Consider the following 23,154-nt stretch of genomic DNA (forward strand, 5'->3'; position numbering starts at 1 on the left):
GACATCTCTTTATTTTCCTCTTGAATTCCCTGTAACGTATAATCGAATGTGGTGGGAATACAATATAAAGATTTATTTATTTTCTCTGCTTTAGAATTATCAACAATCTCCCAAAAGAAATTAGCCCCAATTAAAACATCCAAACCCTGATTGAAATTCAAACATACATCCGCTAAAACGAAACTTTTCGCTATTAAATCATTCTGAATTCGTTCATCTTGAATTGATGCCTATATTTCAAAAAACATTTTAGGATCATTTCTATTCTTTAATTTTACACGAGCTACACCGTAGCTTTTTTGTTTTGCTATTACGGACCCAAAAGAATGAGCAGATAATTTTCTTTTCTTATTACTTTCACTCGCAGTTCATTTGCTAAACTTCGCGTCATCCAGGTCACAGAGAATTCTTACTAATTTATTATTTTTTTCAAAACATGCGACTACGCTGCAAGTTTGCAATAAGACGCTATTTCTCTTTATGGAGGAGTGGCATCGAGCAACCGCATTTTAAGACGAATTGTTATTTAACATTTCATTCTCCTCTTTCTCGCATAATAAATAATGATGAGTTCGCCTGTTACATTTTATGCACGGCTCCAATTTCGATTTGCAGAGTCTAGCAATATGACTCTTTGAGAAACAACGGAAACAATGATTTTCTTCTTTCAATTTATTTTTTCTTTCTATTACGCTTTGATATTCGCAAACTTCGTGTTCACTACTGTCGCAAAGAATGCACTTTTTTCTATCGACCGTTGCGTGATATACACTTGGGGCATTTCTATTAAAATAACTCTTTTTAATAAAATCAGATTTCTTACGAAAATTCTTATTTTCGTTACTATAACTATTGCTATGCTCACGTGAATCAGATTTATAAATCGAAAGTGTCCTCTCTCTAGAACTTGTTTCCTTCTCCATGAATGAAAACAAATCTTTGAATACACAATTATTTTCAGGATAATTTCAATTGAATTCTAGAACCATTTCCCTCGGAATTCTTTCCATTAGAATGGGACTTAATAAATTACCATAAGTGATTCGGTCCCTATTCCTTACGACTCTCTCTTTTGTGACTCAGCACAATCAAATAAAGTCAAATAAATCATTTACATTACTAATAAAAGGTACAACTGATTGAGATGTGCTTGGATTAACGAGTTTTATTACCAAATCCATTCTTTAAAAGATTTAGAGCAATATCGTAGTTTTCATCCGTTAAAGCAAAACCGTTAATACAACTTGCTGCATATTTTTCCTAAATAAGACTTTAAATAGTTAAATTTATCTACTTTGCTTAAACTGTTATGTATAGCACTTTCGAATTAATTAAAAAATTCTAACCAATGCACGGGGTTTCCATAATATTTATTTATTTATAACTATGGAAGTTTAATAGTTTTTATTACCTGCGCATAACTACTCGAACTAGCCAAAGGTATTTTCTCTACTTTCTCTCATACTTAAATCAACTGAAATATTTCCTTTTTCTTTTGCCCTCAAATTATTAATTGCATTTAGAATATTTTGTTTACCTAGAACAATTTTCTCTTTATATTCATCTGAAATCGAAACATCATTTGCGATTTCACTAATGTCTTCAACCTTGCTATTTAAACTTATAAGTTCGCTTTCTTTGTGAATTAATTGTTCTCGAAACTCTTTCAAAGCATTAGTTTTATTTATATCAGGCAAATCATTACACTCCTTGAGATGCGTTTCAATTTTAGCAATTAATTTGGTGACCTTATTTCAAACTTTACGCCTATCCTTGAATTTTTCAATTTCTGACATTTTAATAAGTTGCACCAACCTTCGCTCTGGAACTATCGGCATTAGTATCAAGAACATAGTATCAACCTCGTTCTGGAACTCAACATTTAAGCATCAATCTGACAACCAAAAATTTCCGTGCTAGCTAATATCCCGCTAACTAACACCAACAAATGGGTACTAAAAATTCAATACTAAAATCCCAAAATTATGGTCAACGCATTTTAATGACGAACAAGAACAATACAAACACTACCTTTTGGAACAACATTTTAAAACGAACTGAGGAAAAAGAATATTTGTCCTCTCCAACATCTATTGCTTAATATCTTTTTAACAGATGGTAAGAGATCAAAACATTTATGTTGGTGTAATATTTGCAATACAAATATTTTCTGCACAATTGCAATATTTTAAGTTCGTAGATTCCTGTTGCATAAGAAGGCCGGATTTTGCTCTACAAACGATGGTCAAAATAGAATAGTCCGTGTTAATAAACATCCTTTGTGGTCAGCACATTAGAGCTGGAAGAGCAATAACCATACAAAAAAAAAATATTCTAAGTTGGGCAGGGTCATTGTGACTGGATGAAAAACAAATCACTCCTTCGAAAACTTAGTTATTAATAAAGTAGAACTCCTAGTTGAGTAATTTTCTCATAAACTTATATTTACATAACAATTACGGAGGAACTCTCAAATATTCTAAATAGGCATTTTTAAAAATTAAATAGTAATGCAATTTAATGTAAGAAAACATCATGTCTTTATATTTTGCCTTATTATTCATGCAAATTACATATACTCAATATATTATTCATGTAATTACATATGCAAAATTTGATTAAACAAAAAACACTGCTACCTTGAGTAACAGTATTGTAGTTCTATTCCAGAGGGAACTTTTCCTTTTTTTAAATTGGAGTTGTCCATTGGTCACAGAAAGTGCCCGAATTGCTAACTCTCTTTTCGTTACCCAGTGGGCACCTGTGGCAGAGCCACGGCGGTGGGGCAGCGTCACCCACGTCACACTACCACAACCTGTTTATAGGGCGGGTCACATTCACACACAAAGGACATAGGACTATAGGATGAAAATCTATATAAGCTGTCCTTCCACCTATTTGAGAGCTATACCTAGGCGTCACTCTTACTAGTACTTTAAACTGGAATTCCCATATTGATAATATTCTTAGAAAAGCGCAAGGAGCCTATAGAGCTCCGAAACTGATATTAAACTATAACTCAACACTGTTAGAAATTCCTCGGAAAAGATGGTTAAATAACAATTTATTTCATTGTTATTTCACCATATTCAAACAAAACAGTCAAATCACCATAAATAATATGGTAATCAAACTGTTAACTGTGAAAAAAATCGTTAATTGACTGCTTTCACATAATATGGTCAAACAACCAAAATTTTATCGTACCAACTAAGCCAACCTACACTGTTAGAAATTTCTGAGAAAAATAGTTTCCAAAACAGTAGAATAAACGTAAAAAATATGTTCAAACAGTTAACATTGAGAAAAACCCCGTCGATTGATCATTTTAACCAAATACGTTAAAACATTTATTCGCGCCATTCTAGGTCTTTCGCCATAGAGAAGCTCATGCGATAATGGAAATATAAATATTATTCCATATCGCGTGAGCTTTGATGGGATGCATGGGATCTCCATCGAGCAAGACTAATAAGATACAAAAAGTAAGTATTTCATCATCAATTATTTCATGTTATTATATATTGTATTTAAGTTTGAATCCTTCGTAAAAATGTAATTTTGAGTACATGTGTTCTTATGCAGTGTCAAGTGATAAGTAATTTTTTTCTGAAGAAAAATGATAGTTACTTTTTGTATTCAGCAACTTATTTGTTTTTATCGTTATATTATTACTAAAAAACTTAAAATGTAAATCGATAATGCTGTAATATTTTCATAATGTGCTTAATTTAACGCCATTGCACTTCAATATTCTACTAGCAACGAACTTTGATTTTCGAATCAAAACACAATTCTTAATTAAATATATTATTACTATTAAAGTTTATTCATTGCATAAGAAATATTATTCGTGAAAGTCTAATACAGTGTTTCCCAACCTTTTTTGTACCATGCCCCACCTAAGCTTTTCCAAAATTCTTATGCCTCCCCTATGTAACATATACATAATTTTAATATAAGAAAATCGAATTGTTCATTTAAGAAACTTAGGAAATTGTTAGCGAAACAAAATAAGTAAATTTTCAGAACATATAATGAAAAATTCAAATTCGAAATAATTTTAATAAAGATTTTTCTATAATAATTTAATATTTTAATTTAGTGAGATTCTTGCCCTTGATGCTTGCTGCACATAGATTTTATCTTAGGTTCCAATTTGGTTAGCTTCAGTCTCAAGTCTCCCCATTGTGATTTTCCCAGACGATTTCTTTTTTTTGCCAATGAAATCATTTACAGCACTAAAACCACATTCATCTAAATATGAAGATGGAATCGGTAACAATAGTTTTCTTGCACATTTGATTGAATTTAGGTATTTGTTTTTTGTTTCCTCACGAAGCCATGACATCACTCATTTCATATTAAATAAAGTTTCAACTGACTAATCATTTTCCATTTCTGCAAGTTCTTGATATATCAGACAAATCCACTAACATGGACTGCAACATCCATGTTGGAAAATAAATTTGTTTTAAATCAGAATATCTTTCTCTTAAATCAGCCGATAGAATTTTCAGATGATAGACAATGACAAGTAAAGCGATATCATTTACTTCACATTTTTGGAGTCAATGAAACTGTTCAAAGTTTTTGTTGTCAATATATTTCTGACATAACTCAATAAGGGTAATGAAGCCAAATATCTTCGTTTCTGCATCAACAAGAGTTTTATTGGTTCCTTGAAGTTTCTTATTTAATATATTCGGTTTTTCAAAGATATTGGCTGAATAACTCACAAATGCTTTACCATCGACTGTAAACAGATACTTCATTTCAGGTTTGTCGCCTTAAAAATCCTTAAGTCACATAATATTTATCGACTGCAATTATTTAAGAATTCATTATTGTATTTTTGTAGTATATTTGTAAGTCGTATTTTTTTCTGATTCTTATTTTGTTTTCCTAAATTTGGTAGTTTGAAATTCATTTGGCACATTGGTGATAGTGGCAGCACAGATCCTTGTATGGACTTATTCCCTAAATTATTTTAAGAAGTCTTTTTTACCTCAATATATATATAATTAACATTTGACCTTGTGATAAATTAAAAGTTTTGATTAGTTCTGTTCTATACTAAATATTAAAATGAACTTGATGACATTCTGGTTACTTTTGATAGTATGAACCAACTCAAAAACTCATTGCTTTAATAAATTTATCGAGAAAAAAAACTGACTGGTAATAATTAATATTAAATGTTTATCTGATTGAAACAGCAAAAGAGGTTAATGCTACCTTGGTTGACAGTTTGCGAATTAACCGTAAAATAATGTTCAGAATATTATAAAGTCTTCTTAATGATTCCAATTTATTAAAATAGTAGTAAAAGGCATATTTTTTATGAAAAAAGTACCAGTGTGACAACTAGCTAGCGAATTGCCATTTGTTATGTTTAGTGCCTTAAAGTATGTGGTGACTGTTAATTTTGCACAATACTGTACAAGATTGACAAGATTATACTGGAAATTGTAAAAGTGTTCTCTTCTAAACAAAATAATAATTAAAAATAGTAGGTTTTGAATTTAAAAATAGTTTTTTCTTTCTTTTATGTTGAAATTGCTTTTCTTGCACTTTAGTGGAGCAAATTATACTTCAGTTATATTTTATTTTATATCCGTTGTTGAACAGCCAACCTAATTTTTGGGTTTATGTCAACAAATGTTCAACTCCGTAGCCTTGTAATTTTGAACCTATCCAGAAGACAAGAAAACTCCTGGATCAGTACTCCCAGAAGTATTGATTTGTTACAAAATCATGAGGGACTTAGAGACTCGACAGATTTAATGTTCATCAGTCACCATTTACTACACATGGAGTCTTCGGCTGGCATGGATCGAACCCACGAACTCTTGGACATGTGCCCTGGGCCCCATCGACCAAGCTATCCCAGCCTTTTATTTCAGTTATAGTTAGTCTGGTACATCCATTATGTCCAAAAAATGTCTTTATTTATTTATTGTGCTTTTTTTTCAGGCCGACTACTAATCCTGAACATACCTAAGTATTGAAAAAAGAGTCAAATCAAAAAAAAAATTCTAGTTTTTATTTGTTTTTGTAAAGTGTAGTAGTGTATTTAGTAATTTTACACAATTAATTCCTTTTTAAAATTCTCATATTCATGATTTAGTCTTTATTTTCTAGCTTTTATCCCATTAATTGCTGTTACAACATATCTAGTGTGTTCATTTTTATTACTTAAACTCACTTTAAGTTATTTTAATGTAATGAGGCAAGGTGCTATATGTTTTTACAGTTTGCAAAAGTGAAATGTAGGCTAAATTGAAAATGTGATGAATAATAATTTAAAAGCAAAATTTATAATGTATCATTGCAATATATGTAATTATGTAAGTTACTCATCTAGAGTGTACTATCTCCACATGTCAACTCATAGACATGAGTTCCGTGTTAAGTTTAAGTGTAACTCCTTAGTTGCAAATAAATTGATTTGCTGTTTTACTATTAATAAGTTTATTTAAATATAAATGTATTTCAAACTTATTAAGTATGTACTTAGTGTAGGTACATCTAAATAGTTAATTTTCTTTCAGGTCTTCAAACGATCTGCAATCGTTACCAAAGCATCCATGTCTTAGGTAATTGTGTGATCCACAAACATAGAGTTTCAATTTGCCAGTGACTAAAAATGTCAATATATTTTTAGTTTAATTTTAGCTATTGTTTAAAAAGAGAAAAATGATTAAAAGAATTAAAATAATTCATCTGGGATATTTCTCTCCCTATTTAAACTTGCATATTGAATTTCATGAGAATAAATGCTGTAAGATATTTTTATTAATAATTGAGAAAATTAATTAGAATTTTATAAAATTTCTCACTGCTGGGAGATGTATCTCCACACGTTTGAAATAATCTATATCTAATTTTTGTTGTCTTAGCATTTGAATGTTTTCAGAAATGTTTAAATTTAAAATTTTGTGAAAATTATAAATTAATTTATAAGATAATGTATTTTTTTATTCTCATATCACTCATTATTATTATTATTTTTTTTTTAATTTTAGGGACATCAATGTTGAGATGTGAGGAACTATGGATGGCATAGCCGTAAACACCCAAAATTAAAGATGCAGTAGCTGTAGCAACTTGGTTTGTGTCTTATTACATATTAGAGGTACTAAAAATTTTATTGATTTTTCTTGTATTTTTCTTCTGCTCCCCCCTCCCTCCCCTAAGCTCTAAAGTTCTTGAGCAAAAAAAAAAAAAGTTTTAGTTAGAATGCCACAAGACCTATAAACATGACTTTTTATACCATTCTTCCAATTGTTGCACAAAAATTTACCTGATGTGTGTTTCAGTATATTATTCATTAAAACCAATTATATTTTAAATAAACCTATGATTGGAACAATATCTTATCAGAATTTCTATTTATGATTAAAATTTAATTATTAATTCAAATAGTTCTAACTAATTACAAATGAATCTCAATTCAGTTAAGGGATGATCCATTAGTTATTTTGTGCTTTTTATCATAATGTAAACAACTTAAATTAACTGGGGTCTGTTTAGAAGAAATTTGGGTTCGTTAACGAACCCTTCACAAAATATCTTTTCATAACAACAGACCCTTCACAAAATATTTTAACTTAAAAACGGACCCTTCACAAAATAATTTATCTTTTAATCGGACCCTTCACAAATTTGTTTATCTTCATTATTGTTTTGCTAATCGAATAAAACCTTCCCAGGGGGGGGGAGAAAGACAGATGTAAACAAACTAAATTTTGTCTTCGGCAGACGCTTCTTCCTTTATTCGTCCGAAATAAATATTCTGCTTTCAGCAGCTAAATACGAAATATTTGTATGTTGCCCCTCTCATTTAGTTGCAGCAATTGCTGTTTATTTTTGAAAATTTAATTTTTTTTAATTTATTATAATTTTACAGTGTTAAGCATAATCTTGTATGTCTTTACAATTTAAAAACTCCTTGAAAAAGTTTTTTTGCAATAACGGACCCTATTTGCACAAATTCACAAAAGCGGACCCAGGTTGAAAGAATGTGACTTAACGTTTATTTTATATTCACAAATTACGAGTAATTTTTTCACAATTTTACAAAAACGGACCTCTCGCAAAATGTCTGGACAGACCCCTGATTAAAGATTAGAAGCTCTGATTTAACTCACGATTTTTTTTTTTTTTTTTTACTGAAATCAAATCACTAATAAAACAAATATTATGACAAATAAGTTTAATTGGGTATACTATAGCCTACGTCACAGGTTGTGTTATTCCTACTAAATTTAACCCATGCACGGCATTTTCTGCGAGACTAACTTCAAGCCACAAATAAGCAAACGAAGTGTTTGATCGCTTAAATAGCTGCTCGCCAGATTTTATTGCATTATAAAGAAAAGTAATTGATATTCGATTTTTGATTAATAATTGATTCATGTGGATAGTGGCATTTATGTGGATAGTGGTATAGAATTTAGCATTGCGTCATGGTAAGTGTCATTCCTACTAAGTGGAAGTAGTTGTGTTTTTTTAATATTATACCCAATTATGAGAAATTTTAAATATTTTGTTATACAAATTAACAGTAGATTCTGCTTGGACGTGCCTTCGCCTTTTTTTATTTTTAATATGCTCTACTCTTAATAGATTAAATTAATTTAAAAATGTTTGCAGATTAAGTCTGTTAAACAAATGTATGTGACTTTCCAATATTCTATAATTGTTTACTTTCTCATGTGAAAATGTCATATCTAAAATGTTAGAAATAACTGAAAGTTACAATTCCTATGTTAGTAAAATATTTTAAACAAAATGAGGCTGTCACTAAAACAGTAGTGTTGTATTATGTTTTAAGAGCTTAAAAAGCTGCTGAATATATGCTATGCATCAATTTTATTCATTGAGTGTTCATACTGATTGAGAATAGATTCTTTTTGCTTCAGATAACACATATTTACGCATTTTTTTAATCTAGTTCTGAGGTAATAAAATAAATTAGTTCATTAACTTTTGCATCAAGTTGCATTTGGCTTGATCAACCTTTCTGTGCTGAGTTTATTAACAACTAACTGGTTTCTGTAATAATTAACAGTCTATAACTAATAATAAACTTGTCAATTTGTATAAATGTTTATTCTAATTTGCCTTTCAGTTGCTTTTGTTGATAGCCATTTTTTTAGCTTTTTGCTTTTATTTTCTCACATATGTGTATGTTGAGCGTTTCTAAATAAAAGGATTCTCCATGAAAACTTGGTATTAAAATAGTATTAAAAATATTTTTGACTTCGTGGAGTTTTTTTTTTTTTTTTTTTGTCATTTTCCACAATATGAGATTTGAGATATGGTGTGGCAAGGTTTTCTATTTTGGCTAAATTTGTTTCTTAAAAATCAGTATTTGGAATATTGATATCAATAATGTTTGTCTTGCAAAATTTTCAATAGAAAGAGTCAGTTTGCTATTATATTGAATTTTATCATAATTATAGTTGTTTCTGAAGACCAAGAAAATTGATGTACATGAAATTATTTTTTACTAATTGTAACATATTTTTCAGGTGCTTTGTTAGAATAAATCCAGTGTCTGGCTCCAAAGTAGAAAGGGAAAAGACTGTTCATCAGAAATTCACCCAAGATTTTAAGCTTTCTATCTATGACACTTGGGTTAAAGATTGTCGACATTAATAAATTCATCAATTTTTTATTCTGTCCTTCATTCACAGGGTGCGTAACATTTTAAAAAAGTGTTTAAAGGTGTTTATTTTGCTTATATGAAATGATCTGTAGAAATTAATAAAGTCATTTTTGTTATTTGTAATTGTTTTCTTTTCATTATCTGCAATTTATCAACATGTTTATGAAGTTTTAATAAAAAACTTTATTTTACTTAGAAAGTTGAAACAGTTGATGTTAGAATTACCTAGTTTAGTTTTGAGAATAACTTAACTTTCAAAAATTGTGGTATAAATTGTTCTAATTATCATTTATATTCTGTTTTCGTATACATTAAATGATATATCTTGAAGTTCAGTATCTAACCTGTTGAAAATTTAATTCTTACTGGCCTTATGCCAAACAAGCAATAAGGACCCTGTTGTTGTATAGTTCCTATTCAGGTAGACAAGCTATGTTAAGAAAATGGTCACCCGACAGGCCTTAGGTTACCATTAAATTTATTAAGTTTCTCCGCCAGTGTAATTTTACAGCTGCGAACTATTTTCATATTTCTTAGAAAAAATTAAACTATTTCAGCACCTGATCTGTTTTCTGAAATCTTGGTCACTAATATTATAGAGTTAACAATTTACTAAACAGTTTTAATAAGCTGTTTGCATCTTCTGATCGTAATTCAATGTTTTAGTCTCATAAATTTATAAACGGCTTAATGTTAATTTTTTTACCTGTATTAGTTCCAATTAGAAAATAAATGACATTCCATATAAATGACATTCCAATGACATTCCATATGAGAAAATAAATGAAATTCAGTGACATTCCATATGAAACAATTATTCTATTTTATTGTTATAAATGATAGTTATCTCTTTAGCCCCGAGATGTTGTAAATAGTTTCTAAACCATAGACTTTTATATTTACTGTTATTAAACAATACTAAACTATACGGTTATAAAGCAATTAAATTCTTTAGATCTGGTTAATTAACTGTATTAGGTGTATACAGTAGTACAACCGTTCAGTTTTGTTAACATTGTTTTTTAACCGTGTTTGTTGTAAACAGTATTAAATCCGTAAAAGGTAAATAACTTTTCTCAACCGTAAACTTTACGGTTAATCGGATGGACAGACTGCTGCCGTTCCTTTTACCGTAATTTTGGAAAGAAATTTTTAGCAGTGTATTAGATAAAATTAATTTAAATTTTAACGCCATTTTTGTGTTAACTAGGAGTTGTCACGGCAACTGATAAGGAAAATTAGTTCCTGAATTTGATGGCGCGGATAAATCAATTTAACTTGATGTAAACTTCAAAATTTATTAAAGCAAAACAAAAAAATAGCATTATAAAGATTTTAACACAGCATTTAATATAATACATATTTTCAAAAAAAACTAACGTTCTTGTTTTTTGTCCTCTACCACCATCATAAAGATATTTCTACGCATGTTCCATCTTTCTCGGTTCTAAAACTTATCCTCCATTTTCCATCAAATATGTATGCTTTTTAGATCTGCTAACTTTCCTTTCCTTCTTTCCTGCTGACATTGTCCACTCTTTGCTTTAAATTTAGTAATAGCCTACGAATACCAATAGCCACCGAAAAGCAAAAGATACGCATCTTTTCTGGCAAATCTTTCTCCATTGAAGAGTTCGTTTACGCCATTTAAAAGTTAAGAATCTCATGCTATAATTTGAGTTATTGCCAGCGGACATTAATAACATCACACGAATCTCATGAAATTAATATATGTACAAATTATAACTATATACAAAATAACATAATGTATAATCATACTTTTTTAAAATTTATACACAAATAAATAACTCAACTTTTATACCATCATAGAACTATATAGAAATAAAATTTCTTACTTATGTAATCTGGTACTTCATTAGCATATAAGTTAAACATCTTAGCAAAATAAATTTATTTTGTAATATTTTATTGTAATTCTAATTTTTTACTTTTAATTTCGTCCTTCACTAGAAATTTTGGTAAATAATTTTGTTGTTATTAACGTTTGTGAACTTTAATTTTCAAATTTCATGCCTTGTATATGAGTTCATTATTTCTAAATCCAGAATTTTCTCTACACTTTTTTTGTACTTCTAGCATTCCATTTTCTTAATCTACATTTTCCATCTCCATTAATCATCGAGATTATAATTTTTTTTCCCCGGTTCAGGCGACAAAATTTTCCAACCACGTCTATAGAGAGAGAGATTTCATTTTACATCTCGTCTATATAACAATTCGGCATTAAGCGTCCAAACTATCATGCTTCTTTGGTGTTAATGCCCCCGACATAGAATGTTTTCTGTGTCTTTTCAAGTAAGTGTTTCAAATTCGCAAATTTCTCTTCATATATACCGACTACTTTTTCTATCCATCATCCTTTTTTTTAACGCTTTTCTTCTTCATCTATTTTTTTAGTCCCTCATATTTTAGTTACCGTATTTTTTCGTTATACATCTAGAAGACTAAAACCTTTCTTAATACTTTTAGAGACTAGAGCACTTAAAGTTTGACCTTATATTTCTACTTATCTCTTCCTCGTGATTGATTGAATGTAGGGTTCAATGGCACAAAATCCAAAACTGGACATGGTGCACCAAACAATACAGTAAAACATTTTAAAAGGCAAAGGGCACACAACACTTTAATTATCGTACCATTATAACTGATAAAATGGCATAAGTAGGTGAATAGAATCAGATAAAAGTTATGAATGAAATCAGATAAAATGTATGAATACAATATAAAATACACCACTTAACTAGAATGGTATGAAGGTGATAGGTTGCGTGTTTTCAAAAAGGAATATAATTGTGAATGTATTAAAAGCTTCATATACAGTTAAGAATACCAACAGAACGTGAATACGCAAAAATGTTACGATCCAACAAAATTTGTATCCATAAAATAGAACTCCCGAAACACGCTAAACGATTGGTTATTGCATTGAGGAGGGGAGGTTCTTCAAACAGCAAATAACGGTGTGTCAACCGGGTGTGGCCAATTCGAAGACGGGTAAGCTTTATGTCTGCACTACGCAAGCGCAGTACTGACAAATGGCCCTATTGGATTTAATGATCTTTTCTTCCTGATTCAGAGACAACCCTTTATTTGTTGTTTTTCTTAGTATCCTCTTTAACCATCATTTTGCGTCTACCTGCATCTTGATATTTGATTCGTTTCTTGTTTTCTACTTCATACATAATATCAGTAGATGCTAATATTTCATTTCCTCTCTGCTTCAGCCTTATTGATTGGTTTCATGTAGTTTACATCCGCTTGTTTTTCCATTTTCTTTTTCATCCTGCCATTTACCAATGCTTCACTTTTAGCAAGCATGCTTTATTTTATTCCTTGTTGAAATTCAAAAAGCAAAAAGTTTAAATAACTTATTCTTTTTTACTACATAATGTTGAAGATATTTTATTATAAAAATTCCTTGAACCCCTTTTTTTTTGTATACATTTATATCATTTTTTCTTATAGTTACTCTTTTGAGATTTTATGACTGATTTAACTTGTTTTAAAACAGACACTCTTGCTTGCTAACTTCAATATTTATATTTCAGATTTAAATATTCTTAACTTTTCGGTTTTTTTTTTTTTTTTTTTTTGGTGTGTTTCTTTTCTTTATTTGTCAGTCTCATTTCTATACTTATCTAGATACTCGAAAGTGACTCGTTCAATGAAATATTTCTTTTTTATTTGTATCGTATTGCATAGTCTTGAATAAAAGTTTTTGAAATTAATAAAGAAGCGAACAAACTTTAAAAAAAAAAGATATTTTATCATTCGTCACTCTATAATAAAACTGCCAAACTGTTATGCCTTTCTTTTAATATGTTTTATCACATTTCTTTCTTTTCCTTTTTTAAAATTTTTATTATTATTTTTTTTTGTGTGGACAGCTTTAAGTTTTGAAAAAGTAGCTCCGAATTCATAGTTTGTTAGATGCATCACAAGATATACCTCAAAAACGATGTTTAACTTAATGGTTAACTTAAGTATTTATGGGGCAATTGATCTATATGAGAGAAATCAAATGTAGAATCCACAAATAAAAAAAAATATTTCGATTGGTTTAGTTGACTAATTTAGGTAATTAAAACCTTCTTTCTAATTGGGTATAATATGAAAAAAGCACAACTACTTCCACTTACTAGGAATAGCATTTACCTTTTAGCTTAATTAATAAACTGAGTTTTAAATATGTTTACTAAATTCATAAACTTCGGTAAAACAACAATATAAATTATTTCCAAAGGAACTAGACTAATACAATTTCAACCTGGCGAGTAGCGACTTATAAACAAGACACTTCGTTTGATGCTTTTACTTGTTGCTAGAACCGAAGCGGGGGAGCCATCCTCTCCGCAGAGGATCAAAATTGTGAGGGCATGTCTTCGGATCATCCTCCGGGATGTTTCCCAGACCGTCGCCAATAGCCCATTGTGCAGCTCTAGTGCGACGTAAATTAACAACAACAACTTGTTGCTAGAAATCAGGTTCGCAGAAAATGCTGTTTACTAGTTAAATTTAGTAGGAATAACACGATCTGTGACGTAGGCTATAGTATACCCAATTGTCTGTCGAAGTCTTTTACACACTGGTCAAATTTATTTCGTAATTTTTAATATGCTATTTTTTAAAAATGGATGAATTTCTTTCATTAGTAAAAAAATTCCTTTAACCATGAAAGATTTCATTATTTCGTAGAAAACAAGTCATCTTTTATGGACAATTTACTAACATTTTATGGACAACAGCACTTTTTTTTTAATAACTCCCACAAATACTTTGAATCAGAAATAATTTGCTTTTTTAGTTCTTTGTCATCGAGTCAATACTTTCATTAGCATTTATTCTGCCAACTACACTTCTATTATGTCTTAAAAATATTGCACCATTAATAAATGTACTTTTAAAAAAGTTATTTGTCTATTACAAGACCTAATCTCATGTGAATTTCTTTTTTAAATATTGTTGGTTGGTTGGATTTTATTGGCTCAAGAGCCAGAATTTTCTTAAATATGAAAGCACAATTATTTTAAAACTTGGAGTCTTTTCCGAAAACACAAGAGTCGTAAAACATTGCTCTATTAGCAGCAGTTTTTTTAAAAATTTGTTCTTATTTTCTGCTTTAGCTTCTCTCACACATTTCTTATTCATATTACAAACAGCAATAAAATTATTTTTTTTATTTCTCTTAAAGTTCCGATCAGTAAAGTTTTTAAACCGAAATTTCTAGTAAAACAACTTTATGAAGCATTGATGATAAAGTTGCCTTAAAGACCTTAACGCATCTATTCATAAACTGATAACTGCAATGAAATGCATATTACTTAACAATGGGAGGAAAGTACCCGGGTTTTTTTTTCTCGCTCAGGCAAGAATTGATTCAATATTGAAATGGAAATTATTATTATTTTTTTTTTCGATCTCTCTTACTCCTTAGTAATCACTAACAAAATGTTCAAAGAAAACAAATGTTAAACTAAGAAATTTTTTATCATAAAATGCCACATAAGGGATTACTGTAAAGGATTTTGATAAAATTTATTTTAATTCATTTTTTTTCTCCCAGTATTGTATATCGTGTTAGCCCTTCAAAAATCTGATTCTGAATATCTCAGAATCAGGATAAAGATTTCGTTTCCTGCAAAAATGTACGCATTGGAATACGTAAAACCGTTTATAATTGCGCATTTTAGCACTTCATTGATTACAGTTGTCCTTCGATAGTTCTGATATGTGTGGCTCTAGAGTAATAATCGAAAATCATCAACGAATAACACACTATTAATTGATGTGTTTGGTAAAACCAATTAAAACCTGGTTAATTTTAATTCTCTCTTCACTTTTATTTCTGTTTCTAGTGGTTTATGACATATTCCCTGTCTTTCAGATAAAATGTTGCTACTCTCAATCAAATATTTAGTCAGGCATTTATTATTTTTTCTTATAATTTACATGGGGCTTAATAATTTACGGAAACCACTCTATTTTGCCGATTATATGTCGCGAGTTTCAAACAAAGGCCAGAGGACTATTTTAGATGTCTGGTTCAAATTGGTGTTTAAACATAATAATGTGAATATCGTCATGCTCAAGAGAAATGTTTTTGCATCACTCTAAGACTGTTTCTAATTCATTTATGTTGAGTGGTGCATTGCATTCTTCCAAAGGTTTAAATGGGCTATTTAAGAATTTTTCAATTGCAGAATCTGAATTTCTAATTTGATGTCATTTTGTGGACACATTATATTTAGATGGCCTTTTAGGTAAGCTGCAAATGTTTCTTGCTCGAGCTTCTCTAAAAGTTATAAAATTTTCAAGTGTTGGTGTGCGACGAAACTCTTTTGCGTAGCGGCATTTCCTCGTGACTTAAGGCTTGTTGACAGAATGACAGTGTTTTGAGTCTCTTCTTTAGAGGTATTATTGTTTCATTAAATGGAACTATTGTGCTTGAGATGTGACAAATTTGCTTGAGATGGCTATCAATATAGGATCATCCTTTTTTTATCATTATTATCTCTTCAAGAGGGAAATTCATTCTATAATTACACTACATCTTTGCATGTTATAGACAAAATCGTATAGCATGTATACCATCGTATAGCATGCACTTATAGCATGTAAATAAATTTTAAAAGCTATCTCATTTTAAAAACTTTTTTTCAATTTATGCATCTACAAAACTAGAAATTTAACAAGTACAAGTCTTTGAAATGTGAATATATTTTAGTTTTAAACTATCTTATTTTACGTGTAAATAAATATTTATTTTTTCAGATTTATAAACTCATTCTTGCTTTTGAACAAGGATAAAGAGGGATAATTTTGTTACATATATTGCTGCTTAAAAAAATAATTTATTTATATTCTATTGTGTGTAGTATTTCTTTCAATAATTAAGTAGATAAAAGTTAGCTTTGAGATTGCTGATAAAATGTTAGAAGAATTTTGCAGATGTGCATTGTTATAAATTACTAATCTCCTCAATTTCAATTACTGGTTTACGAGTGAAGCGCTTGGAAAAGATGTAAGAAAGCAATTTAGAGAATGTAGTTCACAAGGTGTGATAGCTATCTAGTTCTATCATGAATAATTATAATCACAATTAAAACTCTAACAAAGTAGCTAAGCATATTATTTTATCCTCCCTTTCCAGTTTCACTGTTATAGATATCACATGATTTTGTTAATAAACTTCTTACGATTAAATCTAATGAATCACGTGGTCATGTGATATCTTTATTTCCTAACGTTCCAATAAATATTAATTGCCTTTTGATACTAATTGCCTCAAACAAATTACAAAACTTCCACTTTAACCAAGCTGAAATTGAAGAAATAAAACACATAACTCTCCTTTGTTTAGTATAGTCCACTTTCAGTTTTAATGGTCAATTTTATTTTCATGAGAGAATAGCTACTATTGGTAATCATCTCAGCCCCCTTCTTAAGTTAACAGAATATATGCACTATTATGAAGTGGAACTCTGATTTATTAATAGACGATTGATTAAAAAGTGTTTCTCATTGATGGACAATGCTGATCTCAATATTATGACTCCTGTAGATCAGTTCACGTTTGAACAAGAAAATATATACTTTCTTAGACGTTCTTATTTGCTCATAATTGTGACGAATTTCTCTGTACTGTTTATAGCTCTGTTATCATAATCTTTCATATCATCACCCTAAATAAAAGTTGCCTTATGCATGCTTGTTTTTCATACTTCTTAAATGTGTTCTAATACAAGTAGTAACCTACTGAGTAAAAGCTGAATAACAGTTAACTCAAAGCTATCGCTGTTGACCGTGAATTTCCTTCTTATATAATCGAGTCCATCTACAGAAAATTAATCACTCAATCTAAAAAACTCTTCAGTTTGGACAGTTTGATTTCATGATTTGAACTTTATCCAAAAATTAGTCCCCAAGTGCGTGATGTAAAATTTTGGCACAAGAGCCATGATTTGGCTATACGGCGCCTAAAACTAGGTTAAAAGTGCATGTAACTTAATTAAAATCTAATCACTAGTTTAAAATTTATGTAACTTGCTCTCCAAATAAAAAAGATTTTGAAGAAACTTGGATTTCAAATAGTTTTTCTCCCCTGTAAACAAAGTATATTTCTCCAAGCTTAAAGACACTGCTGTTGATATTAATAGTTAGAATATTTATCAAATTTTTTGCCAGTGTATCTGTTTTGACTCTTTTTATAATTTCAATAACAGATGGCGCCAGTGGTACTGTTAATCAAGAAATATTTTGTTTTTGTTATTTTTTCTTTTTCCTTTTTTTAGTTTCAGTTTAGATTTATTCATTATGTTGGTAGATGAGTAATATTTATGTTTAGCAATATGGCCATTGAAATTTCAATTACTCATTTATAATTCAATGAAAAATATTTCAGTGTTATCTATAAATCATGCTCTGATAATCAATCAAAGAAATAAAAGTATATATCCGGTAAGATTTTGAAAACTTATTTGTTGTGTTAAGTTGTCATAATTTTCATTTTCCCACATTGTATTAGTTTCTATAATTTTAATGATATTCTACTTAACTTTTATGATTTTTCCATTATATAAGTTTATGATTTATTTAAGATTCATTCCATTTTTTGGTCCTTCGAGACCGGAGTGAAAAATCCGAGCTATTGTTTATAATTTAGTTTCGATTTCAATTAAGAGAGCTAGATAAAAGTATTTTATATTGCTCTAGTTAACATTGTTTTTTTTTAATCTTATTTTCGGTCCGTCAATAAATCTTTGATCTTAAATCTTGTATTTTGTAATTATAATGGAAACTTTAAAGAAAAGACGTAGCATTTTGAAAGGTAAAGTAACGCGTATAAACAATATTCTGAAACCGAAATTTGTGTCTGGGGAAATAGAAAGAGCGGAATTAGATGTTTTTTCGGCTCAAATAAATGAAATATGGGTGGAGCTTAATGAGATTCATACGGAAATTATCGTTTCTTGCAAAAATGAGGAAGAGGCAAGCAATATGAAAGAATTTGATGATTTGGCATCTAATATTGATACGTTGCGAATTAATATTGCACGGGAAATGTCGGAATTGAAATCAAAAGTAAACAATACTAATAATTTCTCTAGATGATTCGAAACCGAAACTAAATGAATTTTGTTTAAAGTTGCCCAAATTCGAGTTACCGAGTTTTTATGGAGATTTCAATAATTGGATGTCATTTAAAGAATTGTTTTTGAGTTCCATAGATAAAAATCCAGAATTAACAGGACTTCAAAAATTTCAATATTTGTTTGCTAGTTTAAAGGGTACTGCACGCAAGCTTATTTCAGGATTTTCGCTCACAGATGAAAATTATAAGCACGCTTGGCAGACTCTAGTTGCGAGATATGATAATAAACGTGAATTAGCGTTCGCGCAAATTTCAAAACTATTTAATCTAAAGACAATTAAGTCTAATTCTGCGGTTTCGATATTTGAAATTTTAGATACGTGTAATGAAGTTATTCGAATTCTTTCAACTTTAAAGTTAGAAGTTAATCCTATGGTAGATGTTATTTTAATATTTTTTATTTTGGGAAAACTAGATGATACACTAAGGCAAAGATGGGAATTATCTTTAACTAATCAAGATATTCCAACATTTTTAGAATTGGCTAAATTCCTTGAGCAACAAGCAAAAAGCATTTCAAATCAAACAGAATGCAAGCCAAGGGTTCTTCCTAAAAGGGCTATTGTAAATAATGTGGTTGTAAACAAAACCGAAAATTTATGCAATATTTGTAATGAAAATCATTCGATTGTTAATTGTCCCATGTATAATAAGATGTCTGTTGATGACAGGCGGAAAGTAATTAAATCTAAAAGGCTGTGTATAAATTGTTTAAGAAAATTTCATATGGCAAATAAATACCGTTTTACTAACACCTGTAAGGCATGTCATAGAAAACATCATACTTCATTGCATAGATTTTATTCTAATTCTGAAGAACCTAATGTAAGTAATACAGTTTGCTATTCTAATTCAAATTTAGATAATGCCAATTCTGAAAATGTTCCTACAGTGAGGGAAAACATTCAACTTAGCACAACTTGTCTAAATTCTAATAGTGTAGATAGTAATACTTTATTATCAACAGCTTTAATAAAGGTTAAAAATGCTAAGGGACATTTCGTTAATTGCCGAGCGCTGATTGACAACGGCAGTCAGAAATCTCTAGTGAGCAAAAACTGTGTTAAAAGACTGTAATTATCAAAGACTGTTACAAATCATTCGATTTCAGGAATTAATAATACGCTAGTAAAGTCTTCTTTATCTGAAGTATTTTAGGTCTTTTCTCCACATTTTAATGAGAAAATTTTTTGCTGTAAAGCCTTGATTGTAGACTGCATAACAAGTGATTTACCAAATTTCACATTTTCTTCATGCAACTGGCCACACCTGCATGGTCTAATGCTTGCAGATCCAACATTTCATGCAACTGGTCCAATAGACATTCTGTTAGGAGCCGATTTATACGCTGACTTGCTAATTGGAGAACCAATTTTAGGGAAGAAGGGTACTGCAGCTGCACTCAATTCTCATCTAGGCTGGCTATTATCGGGAAGAGTGTTCTCAAACTCCAATAAGGAAAACTCCTTTGTGAACTGTCATCTTACCTCATCGTTGGATTGTCAATTGGCTAAATTCTGGGAGCTCGAATCTTTACCTCAAGCTGAACTGAAATCAAAGAATGATTCAGATTGTGAAGCATTTTACGAAAAAACGGTTGCTAGAGATCCATCTGGACGTTATATTGTGAGAATACCTTTCAAACATTCTATAGAATTTGGTGACTCAGCTACTCAAGCAAGTAAAAGATTCAACTACATTGAAAGAAAACTAAGTAAGAATAATGAACTTGAGCATCAGTACACAACTTTCATGTCGGAATATCTTCAACTAGGTCATATGGAAAGGGTTCCTTCCGACGAACTGATTAAGGAATCAACATTTTATCTACCTCATCATTTCGTTATTAAAGAAGACAGCAACACAACCAAACTAAGAGTGGTCTTCGATGCGTCAGCTAAGGATTCTTCAGGGAATTCTCTCAACAATGCATTGCATGCAGGTCCTCGTTTGCAGCCCGAATTATTTTCTCTATTACTAAAATTTAGAACTTTCAAAGTTGCATTTACTGCTGACATCGAGAAAATGTTTCGCCAAATTCGTATTCATGAAGAGGATGCTGATTACCAACGAATACTCTGGAGGTTCAAACCTGATGAAGAAATCCAGATATACAGATTATTAACTGTCACCTATGGGACAGCCTGTGCTCCCTATCTTGCTGTAAAAACACTTCAACAACTCGCTAAGGACGAAGAGAAAGCTTTTCCTGATGCTTCAAGAGTTCTTAAGGAAGAATTTTATGCTGATGATCTGTTATCAGGTACAGATTCCATCCCCAAAGCCAAAAATCTAGTTTCAAACTTAAAATCACTTTTGCAACGAGGAGGTTTCAATCTCAGAAAATGGTCGTCTAATTGTTCAGAGGTTCTATCAGATCTTTCCAAAGACTCTCTCTCACAGCAGCACAATGTTACCATAGAAGAAAATCAATGTCAGAAGGTCTTAGGACTGTATTGGAATACACAGCAAGATACTTTTCAGGTGAACATTTCATTTCCAGAGATAGTTACCTCAAAAAGAAAACTGTTTTCTGTCATAGCTAGGATTTTTGATCCCCTGGGCTTTCTTTCACCTGCCACAATCATCTTAAAAATTTTGATGCAAAGCCTATGGAAAAATAAATTAACTTGGGACGAACCTTTAACCGAAGAGCTCTTATGTGTCTGGAAAACCTTCCAGGAATTGAATTGAATTGAATGTTGGGTTTAATGGCACAAAGTCCACAGAAGGACATGCTGCGCCAAACAAACGGTTTTAAAATAAAATCCTAGGTAGATGTATACTACAAGTTTTCCCCATCAAAATCACACGGCATTTATAAAACTGAATACAACGAAACCAATGCATTCAAGAGTAAGTAAAGCAAGATAAAATTTAAATGTAGTTAAGTATCATAAAACAGTTGCATTCAAAGCTGAATAAAGACACATAAAATTGTAAATAGGATAAAAACTGTTATATACAGTATAAGAGACCAATTGCGCGTAGAAACGCAAAAATGTTAGGATGATGGCAGTCACCTAACAAATCCTGCAGTGTTAAAATAGAACTACCAAAAAAGGTTAAACGATGACGGTTAAAACATGGGCAATAAATTAAAATGTGATGGATTGTGAGTAAAACGTTGCAAGTATTGCAGTGAGGAGAGGGTTCATCAAACAGCAAGTGAAGGTGGGTCAATCGAGTGTGGCCAATTCGAAGACGAGTAAGTTTGACGTCTGCCCTACGATTACGTAGCACAGGCAATGGATCTAAATCAATTTTTATAGCGCGCAATTTATTATTAATTTGGAGATCCCACTGCTGCAACCATAGAGACTTTGTAAGCTGTCGTACGTGTGTTTTTATATCTTGGTATGGTATAGACAGAGAGAAAGGGTTTGTAGCAGATCGTGCGGCAACATCGGCCAAGTCATTGCCCGGAATTCCGACATGACTTGGGACCCAACAAAATAAAATATCAAACCCATTTTTATGAAAAGAATTTAACAGATGATGTATAAAATTTAAAATTGGGTGAGTCGATTCTTCGAAATGTCCCAATTGGCGCAACACGCTCAAACTATCTGAATAAATGCAATATTGCCGAGTAGGCAGTGATGAGATCAATCGCAGAGCTAAAAGAATAGCTACAGCTTCGGCAGTGAAAATTGAACAAATATCTGGGATTTTAAAATTGTACGTGGCATCAGCAATGACGACGCCACAACCGACATGTCCTGGAGATTTTGAGCCATCTGTAAATACAGGGGCGTATTGAGAAAACTGATGACGATGGGAAGTGAAAAGTTGCTGAAATATAATAGGAGACACTTGAGCCTTATTATAAGCAACAAACTGACAATCAAACTGGTATTGTGAGATGGTCCATGGTGAAATAAGCAAATGCTCAACTGATTGTGATGGCAAATCACAAATAGACAAATTTTCAATAAGTGATCGCATGCGAACGTTAAAAGGGCGAATATGAGAAGGACGAGCTTCATAAAACCGCAACAAACTTGATGGTGTAGAATCACGCTGTAGAGGATGTGTAGCAGATGACATGATGCGAAAGTAATACGTCAAGGACAGCTGCATGCGGCGTAGGTCTAAAGGTAGTTGATCACAGATAACATAGAGGCTTTTAACAGGGGACGTGCGGAAGGCGCCGCTACATATGCGCAAGGCAGTATGATGCACTGTATCCAAGCGTCTTAAGTTAGAAGCGGAAGCAGTGCCATATACCGCACATGCGTAATCAAGACGAGATAATGTTAGCGCTTGATATATTCGCAGTAGGGCGATGCGATCTGCACCCCAA

At 30.9% G+C, this 23,154-nt stretch overlaps 1 protein-coding gene and 1 long non-coding RNA gene across 2 annotated transcripts; both read left to right on the plus strand.

The window, feature by feature from the left end:
* Positions 1 to 5,419: 5,419 nt before the first annotated feature.
* On the plus strand, positions 5,420 to 9,799 carry LOC147817030 (uncharacterized). Its single transcript, XR_015429957.1, has 2 exons — positions 5,420 to 7,138; positions 9,540 to 9,799. It is a non-coding gene; the product is annotated as an uncharacterized LOC147817030 (long non-coding RNA).
* A 10,330-nt stretch (positions 9,800 to 20,129) lies between these two features.
* On the plus strand, positions 20,130 to 22,060 carry LOC147817031 (uncharacterized). The gene is made up of 2 exons (XM_087157680.1): positions 20,130 to 21,332; positions 21,983 to 22,060. The coding sequence occupies exons 1-2, from the start codon at positions 20,130 to 20,132 to the stop codon at positions 22,058 to 22,060; spliced, it is 1,281 nt and encodes a 426-aa protein (XP_087013806.1).
* The last annotated feature ends 1,094 nt before the right edge of the window (positions 22,061 to 23,154 follow it).

Source organism: Parasteatoda tepidariorum, chromosome 1, assembly GCF_982258835.1.
Source record: "Parasteatoda tepidariorum strain Cologne lab strain chromosome 1, Ptep-v5.0, whole genome shotgun sequence".
Lineage (NCBI taxonomy): Eukaryota > Metazoa > Arthropoda > Arachnida > Araneae > Theridiidae > Parasteatoda > Parasteatoda tepidariorum.

What these genes read in the sequence shown, in the direction of transcription:
- LOC147817031 (XM_087157680.1), top strand. Translation starts at nt 20,130, where the DNA reads ATGCTTGCAGATCCAACATTTCATGCAACTGGTCCAATAGACATTCTG. An exon ending in CACAGCAAGATACTTTTCAG is followed by an intron (nt 21,333 to 21,982) that starts GTGAACATTTCA and finishes AAACGTTGCAAG; the next exon opens with TATTGCAGTGAGGAGAGGGT.